An 8,831-nucleotide genomic window follows, 5' to 3' on the forward strand; every position below is an offset into this window, starting at 1 on the left:
GCCCAGGAGAATATGTAACTTGGGGATTATAGAGAATGTCCTAAAGGGCTTCTTTCTTCACTTTTTCAGATGGGGTGATGTATATATGTATGTATCATTTACTTCCTTCCAAATTTTTAAGCCCCTAGCTTTAAAGGAACCAGAAGCCATGAGAGGAACTCCCCCCAGGGGAAGGACAGAGCAGAGACGCCCAGCCCCAAGCAGCCCTGTGCTGCTAGGAGTTGACATTCAGGAAGTTCTGATGGGAGTGGGAACAGCAGGCTAGAAGGCAGCAGAAAGGCGTATGCTCCAGGCTAGGAGGCAGGTGTCCCTGTGTGGCTTCCCCGGGGCCAGGGCAAAATCCCCGAGGGAGGGGCCGGGGGAGAAACTGAGAGCGGTCCAGGCCGACCTGGCTGCTGCAGAGCCCAGCCAGAGAGCAGGGAAGCCAGAGAAGAAAGGCGATCGTAAGCAGGCCGCTCTGCAAGCTGATGCGGGCCCCCGGGGACCGAGGCTGCTGGGAAAGGCGCCCATGCCCCCCCTCCCAGAGGCCCCCCGGCTCCCCGGGGCCTGCCCAGCATCAGTTCTCGGCTTCAGCCTCTTCTGAGACATCAATCATTTAGAAGAGACCACAGACCCTTCTGAGAACTGGAGTGCTCCCAAAGCCGTGCAAGGTGAGGGGAGAACCACTGGCTCCCGACATCCCTGTGCAAGACAGGAGGACCCCCCCTTCATAATCACTTTGCACTCCCTGCCACGGTCCAGGGATGGGTGTGCACAACAAAACTGCTGCCTGCAGGCCCCCCTCCTATCCATCACCTGGTAAGAATATCACCACCCAGGGCCAGGGGGACGGTCAAAGAAGCAGAACAAGACAACCAAGTCACCTTGCCCTTGGGAAGAAAGTCATCCAGTCGTATCATTGGGACAACCATGTGTCAGCTTTTTGGGGGCACAGAGAACGTGCTCTCATTTCTTTCATTGGGGTCCAGAGAGGGTGTTCTCCTGCTGCTTTGTCCACCCAGACACAGAGGCAAAAACTTTCAGGACGGCAAACCAGTAGGTCCCATTTGGACTAAGTTGTCTGGATGGATTTACATCATATTTTCCAGAAGAAAGGAGTGGCTGCACCCCCAGAGGCTAGCTGGTCTCTGGCTTGGCTGGACTCTCCTGCCTGGGGTTGGGGGCATGCAGCTGAATATGGGGGTGGGTCATGTCAAGGCTGAGGAAGCGGGGGTACCTTCTCCCCCACAGCCTGTCCCCACCAGCCCCAAAGCATGGTGGTGGCACTGGCGGCCCCCCTGTATTGTCCCATATGTCACCATCACCACTTCTGTTCTTTCAGATGCAACCCACTACCACTGCCATGTACCACGCACTGTGCAAGGAGTTGACACAATTTATGTCTTTTAATCTCCCCAGTAGGACCACGAGGCTGGTGTCACTATAACAGCCATTTCCTGGTTGAGGAAGTGGGCACCAGGGAGGTAGAGTGACTTGTTCACAGGCCAGTAGCTAAGAAGCTGCAAGAAACCAAATCTTCCCATTATCAAAGTGGATACACTTGCCAGGCTTCCTTTCCCCTGAGGTCTCCTAACTTTGGCAGAGTAAAGGAAAGAAAGGGTCACAGGCAGCTGCCCCTCACTACCATGGTTTGCTCCAACACTGCTGTCATCATCCAGAAGTCCAGGAGCCCTCTGTGCTATTGCTCATACCTCTCTTGACCTGGGGGCTCAAGCAGCCTGATGTGGTTTCCAGGGTGTTGGATGAGTATCTCTCAAATAGTCTGTCCACTATCACATGTTTGGGTCTTTCTCTGGTGGCCCCTTTTAAAATGCAAATATCCCTAAGAAGGGTAATACATTCTAGCTCTCATACCTTGGCTTCTTACGTTCTATCCTACACTACTATCAACTCTAAATAACATAAATATCTCATTACAGACCCCGGGCGGGGTACGAGGGTGAAAAGAAAAAGCAAGATGACATTAAGAGAAGATGGGTTTGGGGAGTCATTGCTTTAACAAGGATATAATTTTGACTGAACTCAAACCTTTCCTGAGTATACTAGGCGCCAGGCATTTTGCTAAGAGTTCTAGGCATACAGAGCACGATTGGAATTGGTTTCCCCTTGAAGGGATTTGAATGTGGACTGTGTATTAAATAATATTATGGATCATTGATTTTATTAGGCAGTTATATAGAAAAAGGGTCTCGCTTTTTAGAGATGCTCTTACTAAAATAATGAGAGCTGAGATGTCATAATGTCTGCAATTAATTTGAAAACACTTTGGCGGGAAGTTAGACGAAGTGAATATGGCAAAATGTTAGCAGTTGTTAAATTTAAGTGATAGGTATATGGGGTTCATTGTATTAATTTATCTACTTTTCTGTATATTTGAAAATTTCCGTAATAAAAAGTAAAAAAGAAAAAGATTTCCAGTAGCTCAAAATCCAAGTCCTATTGCAAGATGACAGGTTTTGTGGTAAGCAGAATCCTACCTTGATTCCTGACCCTGGTATACATGTTCCTGTAATTCCCTTATCTAGAGTGTGGGAAAGACTGAATATAATGAGATTTTACTTCCATGATTAAGTTGTGTCATATGGGCAAAGATTCAGGATTTTTCAGATGTAATTAAGATCCCTGATCAGTTGATTTTGAACTAATCAAAAGATTATTGTGGGTGGGCCTGGCCTAATTAGGAGAGCTCTTTAAAGGAGAGATTACGGGCAGCACCACATACTCTGTCTTGTTGGCCTTGAGAAAGCAGAACTCCCACATTGTAGAGAAAGTCATGTGACAGGGAACAGCAGGGAGCCTTCAGTTGATGAGGGCATCTGTCCTACAATCACAAGGAACTAAACTCTGCCAACAACCCTTGAGTTTGGAAGGAGACCGTGAGCCCCAAAAGAGACAGTGGTTCTGCTAACATGTTAACTGCAGCGTTGGCAGACAGACCCTGAGCGGACCTAGCGAATTCAGGCCCAACTCCTGGCTGATGGAAACTGCAAGGTAATACCCCCTGTGTTGTTTTAAGACAATCAACTTGTGGTAATTTGTTAGAAAGCAATGGGATACAAATGCAACAATGGGATAAAAATGAGGCAAATCTAACTGATTAGAAATAGCAGTACTGGATAAGAAAGGAGTCCAAATTTGGGCCTGGCTTCCCTGGGAGAGAGAACAAGCTGTGGTTGATTAGCAATGTCTGCATGGGCACAGAAGGGGCTGTACACATTCCCCTTGTGGATTGGAGGGGAAAGAGTTATTAGCTTAATTTTCTCAGTACCAGAATAACCCAGGTGTCTAAGTCAGAGGGAACGCTGACCTGTGAGAGAAGCCTCAGAAAAGCAGCAGGAAAAGTTATCAAAGACAGAGGTTAGCAATTGCAAAACAATGCCAAGGGCTATCCTGGTGTTCACAGGGAGAAACCTCTTCGTTGGTCCTTTCTCTCTTCAGCATATTTCCTCCACCACCACCCCCCCTTTCTACGGCCTCTAACTCTCAGCCTTCAAATATGCGCAGGTGTTCCATGAGTTGGAAAAAACCCAAAACAAAGTCACTTGATCCACTGCTATATCGGACTCACATTGCCTCAAACACCGAGGGGCTCTTGACCACCCTGAAGGAATGTCAGAATCCTCTCCTTCCTCAGGCACTTATGCCAAAGAGGTCAGGGCTGGCCTGCTTTAAGTCAAACTTGGGTTAAGCATTTATTAACACATCATTGTTTCATATTAAAACCATGCAGAAACCCTCCCCCCTAGGCCCAGTTGGCAGGCTCATAATTTAAGTAAAATCGCTACAACAAAACCAATCTTTCCCCAAAATCCTTGTTTGTGGAGGGTAGGCTGCTTCCCCGTTGCTGTGCAACAACATGGATCAATCCAGCCTTTCTCGGTGGCACGTCCCTCCCCAGAGGGTTGTCCCAAATCCGTGGGACTGCAGTTCTGTTCCCATGGATGCAAAGTAAAGGGACACACGAGCTGAAATCTGAACCCAATGCTGGCTCAGGTGAGAGAAGCAGATGACTAAGAATGTAAAGGCTCTCAGAAAATTGCTAACAGCTCTTTCAACATATCAAGAATTTTACTGGGTGCAGTTTCTCATATGCAGGGTGCTGTGTGCACTCCAATCAGCCCGACTGAGCAGCTAGGCTAGTAGACCGCCACCGTGGGTGTGTTTACATTCCTAAACCATCACTCCTCTTAATTTAACAGTCTTCTCTGGAGGCTTCTAACATGTAAGAAAGTCTCACCAACACATAACTGGACTCAAATGACACCATGTGGCAGGCCTCAAATGAGGGCAATACCCCACCCTTAAACCACAGCTTGGTGGGCCACAGCGGTCACATTCTGCATCAGAGCACACTACGCTACTTAGCATTGAAAGAGGTAACTGCCAGTGTTTAGACCTGAGAGATCTGACTTAGAAACTCGCCTGCTCTTGCTTTTTCTGGAAGAGTTAGGAAACCTGGCAACATAGACCTTCCTGCCTTGTGCGGACAATCTGAGGACCCCGAACAGTGGGTGCCTTTCTGTGGGAGGACATGTACTTGCCCGTTTTACCATAGTCCCCACCATTCCCTGTTGCCTTCCCCGGCCCAGGCCACGTGTTAGCTGTAGTTTGCCATCATGGCTTCGCTGTTGTTTTTCTCATGACAGAGAAAAAAGGGAGCTAGTACTCCTCGCCACTGTGCAAACAGCCGTGGCTCATGTACCTCCAGAGCCCGGCCCCTCGGACTGTGCGCATTTGCTGACATGGGAGTTGAGTTACCCTCAGCAGCCGCAGACACGCACCAATATGTTACTTATTGGCATATACGCAGAATGCTTTTTCTTTCTCAAATCACTTCAATGCTGAGATCCCCTTTGGGTTAGAAGCATTCCTGTCAACTCAAGGGGAACCTCGGTGCGAGTCTGATCACTTTAGAAACCAATAAATGAAACATACGACGGGTCCTTTAAAGGAAATGTGACTCACTCCACGAGTTTCACCCACTCCAGCGACATGTCCCTTCGATGCACACATGGCACAGTCCTCCCCCCACCCCATTATAAGTGCAAGTTCCAGTTTGTACAACTCTCCCACTGGTGTGAACATTTATCCGGATTTTCCACCTAGATCCAGAGAGAAAGAGGCCCCCTCTTGTTGGCTGCTTGAAACAAAGTGTGTTTCGTTGCCCCCTGCTTGGGACCGAGCTGGAGCTGCAGGAAGGAAACCGGAACTGAGGGAGGAGGAGGAAGGCGAAGGCCCCCCAGGAGAGGGTGCCCGGGGCCAAGCGGGGGCAAGTCGGGGTGTGCAGGGGGGAGTGTGGAGAAGGAGGGCGGGGGGGGGGGGGGGGGCGCACGCCACGCCCTTGGGACACTCACGGTTGAGCTGCCGCCTCCGGATGCGGTCCCTCCAGGGCCTGCTTCGGATCCAGTGTAGTCGAGAAGGTAGCACCATGGTCCCAAGGCCACCTCTCTAAAACCTGCGCATGGCAGGGGGCGAATGGCGCGCAGCGATTCGGAACACGAGTCCAGGAGGAGGAAGATAAAAAAAAAAAAAAAAAAAAAAAAAAAAAAAAAAAGACACAACAAACCCTCTTCTCTTTTTAGTGTCTGAGGCTTCTGGCAACTTCTTTTATCTTGTGAGTTGCTTTTCCTTCCCTCCCCTTAACTCCGCGCTGGCCCCAAGGCAGCTGCAGCGCCAGGCCACCGGCCTGCGCCTGGCCGGGCCCCCTGAGCCATGTTTTATGCATGAAGATGCTGCGCCGGTAATTTATTCTAGCGGAGCTCCCGGGGCCGCCCCACGTCACAGGAGCCCGGGCTGGCGGGGGCGGGGCAGGTGGACGCGGCTGCAGGAAGAAGGGCCTGACGTGGGAATCCCCCTGCGAGGGCAGAGCCTGGCTGCAGGGCGCTCGGGCGGGCGACGACCCTCGCATCTCAGCGCGCCTGGTGCCGGCTCCCCAGCACCTGGGAGACTGCCTGGCGTCCAGCGGGGGCAGGCAAACAAGAAATACTTGTTGAATGAATGAATGAATGAATGCATGCATGCATGAATGAATGCTTCAATGATAACCAACAGGAGGGCTTTTTGTGCTCCTGTGAGTCTCTGATGCCAGTTAACCTGCTCGGCTCACAGGCCTCAAATATGTTCGCTTGAACCTCCCGGCCTGCGTCTTGCCCGGTACTTTTCTCTCCACCAAAGACCATGCTCCCTCATCACCCACCCACTCATGCTCTGAAATCTCACTTTCCTGTGGAGCACTCCTGAGCCCACACGGATGGGGCCAGCCCCCACGCACCTGCCCGGGCCAGTGACCAGATGGCCCTCAACTGTTAGAGCTTTCGTTTGTTCGCTGGTTTGTTTTAACATACATGTCCGAGTGGTGAGGACGCTCACCACTGGTGAGCAGGCACTGGTATTGGCATTGGTGGCAGGCACTGTGTATTTGTCGCCCTGAGCTGCCATGGACCCTGGTTCGCGTGGGAAATTGGTAACATCAAGGAGGGGCCGGGCATCCTGCCTCCCCATATCCAGCAGCCCTTCCTCAGGCCACCCCGAATAAATACACAGTTTAACTAAATACACCGTATTGGCTGTAAAAACAGCCTCAACATAGGACCCCAGGTGCTGTGCTGTCCCAAACCCACGGCCCTCTGGAAGCAACCTTCTACAGTCGTTGCAGAGCTGCACCTGGGAGGGAAGCTCTCACTATCAATTGCTCTTCCCCCTGCAATGTCACCTTGCTCCAGGCAGCCAACAGGTAGTGTTAAAGCCTTAGGGACAGCCTTGCCATGAGGTCCAAATTGCAAAAAGTGACACTCAAGGTCCCACATTTAGTCCAAGATAATCTGGGCTGGCTGAAGGCAGAAACTCTGTCCTCTCTCTTTTGTGTCCGCCACGGGGCCACAGCGGGGAAGGGGAAGTGCTGAGGGATGGGAACCTGGAGGGAGGCCAGGGTGGCAACCAACCAGAGCTGTGCCATAGGCAGCTCCATCCCTGTGCCTCGCTGGCTCAGAGGGACATGACCTACAGACCTCCCAGCATGGCAAGATGAAATGGGATGAAGCTCTAGGGGTTGGCAGGGAGATGGATGGTTATCCAGGAGCTAGCTCTGGGCCCAGCAGGGGGTGGGGGGGGGGAAATAAAGTGATTTCCAAAACACCTGGGTGCAAACTCTTGGTAGCTGCTTACTCACTTCATACCTTTGACATCACTGTACCTCAGTATTCTCATCTGTAAGATGGGGATAAAAATGAGAGCCACTGCCTTAGGATTCTGCTGATGTCATGAGTCGATATGCACCAAGGGCGTAGAATTGTGTTCAGCAGAAAGAAATTGTTGCTTGTTGTCAGCAGCTACTGTTGGCCAGCAATGCAATTTCATCAAAGTCGGCAAATGCCCTGGACTTTGTTTCCTTGTCTGCAAAATGAGGGGGCCTGCGGTACATTATATAGTCTCAAGAATCCTGAGTATTAGTTTCCTATTGCTGCTTTAACAAATCACCACCAATTTGATGTCATAAAACAGATTTCTTACCTTATGTTTGGGGAGGCCTAAGTCTGAGGCGGGTATCCCCCGGCTAACCCTAGAGTGTCTGCAGGGCTGTGTTCCTTCTGGAGGCTCCAGGGGAGGATCTGTTCCTCGCTTTTGCCAGATTCTAGGGGCTGCTCAGAGTCCTTGAGTCTATTTCCAGGTGATCTTTGTTAGCCTGAGGGACCTCCATCCCCTTAGGCTAACAAAGAGGGTGGAGGGGGGCTTTACACCAATGGAGTGAGTTGGCAATTGAGGGTCACGTGGGGCTTAGTGGGTCTAGACAATCACCACCAGCCCCAGATGTTCTTGCACCTCAAGCTTCACGTTCTGAAACAGAGAGAGGGTAGAGACCAGGATTAGGACAGCATCCTGATCAAGGTAGCCCCTGAGGAGGTTTTATGGACTGTTGCAAGTGCGCACAATCCCCTGGAATGGTGGAGGCAGTATAAGAAAACCACGTACTTGAGGGCCCAGGAATGGATGTTGTCACAGTCTTCTCTGCTCCCACCTCCACAATCATTCACGGCAATGCATTTCTGCTCTACGTGGCTCTTACCATAAATCAAATCAGGTGGCTGCCAACAAGGCAAATGAAAGAAGAGGAAGGTCAGAGAGGATGCTCCCTTCCACCACCTTGGCTCATTATTGGCTCTTCAAAGTCTGTGCCCGCAATGAACTTGAATGTATAGTATGTGATAGGACACGAAGCCGCCTTCTTCTTCTTCTTCTTCTTCTTCTTCTTCTTCTTCTTCTTCTTCTTCTTCTTCTTCTTCTTCTTCTCTTCTTCTTCTTCTGTAATCAGTATCAGACCTTCTTTCCTCCTCATTAAGCCACACATTTCCTCAAGCCTCTGCTGCATGAGTCACTGCTTTTCTTATGCACATAATTTACAATAGCAGATGAGAGAGAACAGCAGGCCAGAGGGGGCGGAAAGTACAGTTTGCTCTAAAATGAAAGGCAGTTGAAAAGTTTGCATTTCCTCTTCTCTGGTGCATTTAAATACAGAGCTTGCCAGTTTGCTCATTATAATCACGGAGAGACTGGTGGGGGGATGGAGCATGAAGCTGAGGACTTGCCGCCATGCTTGCTGTTCTTCCCGGGCTCATACCACACAGTTCCCTTTTCTGACTCCTTGGGCATTACCTTTCCCTTCATCAACCACATTCTTATATAAATGCTGGGGATAAATTGTGGAGTGTTATCCTCCCTGGGAACATTTTCATCTGTGCTAAGTGTCAAATATCCATTTTGACTCTTCTCTGGGCCCTTATTGCTATTAAATTTTCATAAGTTGCAAAATTTCATGGCAAAAACAGAGGTTCTGC

At 50.1% G+C, this 8,831-nt stretch overlaps 1 protein-coding gene across 1 annotated transcript in view; it reads right to left on the minus strand.

Moving 5' to 3' along the window:
• The window catches only part of RIPOR2 (RHO family interacting cell polarization regulator 2), a 219,586-nt gene extending 213,839 nt beyond the window's left edge, over positions 1–5,747 (minus strand). Inside the window, exon 1 of the mRNA XM_049105879.1 lies at positions 5,355–5,747. Coding sequence (XP_048961836.1) covers positions 5,355–5,430 — 76 coding nt within the window. The 5' untranslated portion in view covers positions 5,431–5,747. The remainder of the gene's footprint in view (positions 1–5,354) is intronic.
• Between the last annotated feature and the right edge of the window lie 3,084 nt (positions 5,748–8,831).

This window comes from Canis lupus, chromosome 35 (assembly GCF_003254725.2).
Source record: "Canis lupus dingo isolate Sandy chromosome 35, ASM325472v2, whole genome shotgun sequence".
NCBI classification, from domain to species: Eukaryota; Metazoa; Chordata; class Mammalia; order Carnivora; family Canidae; genus Canis; species Canis lupus.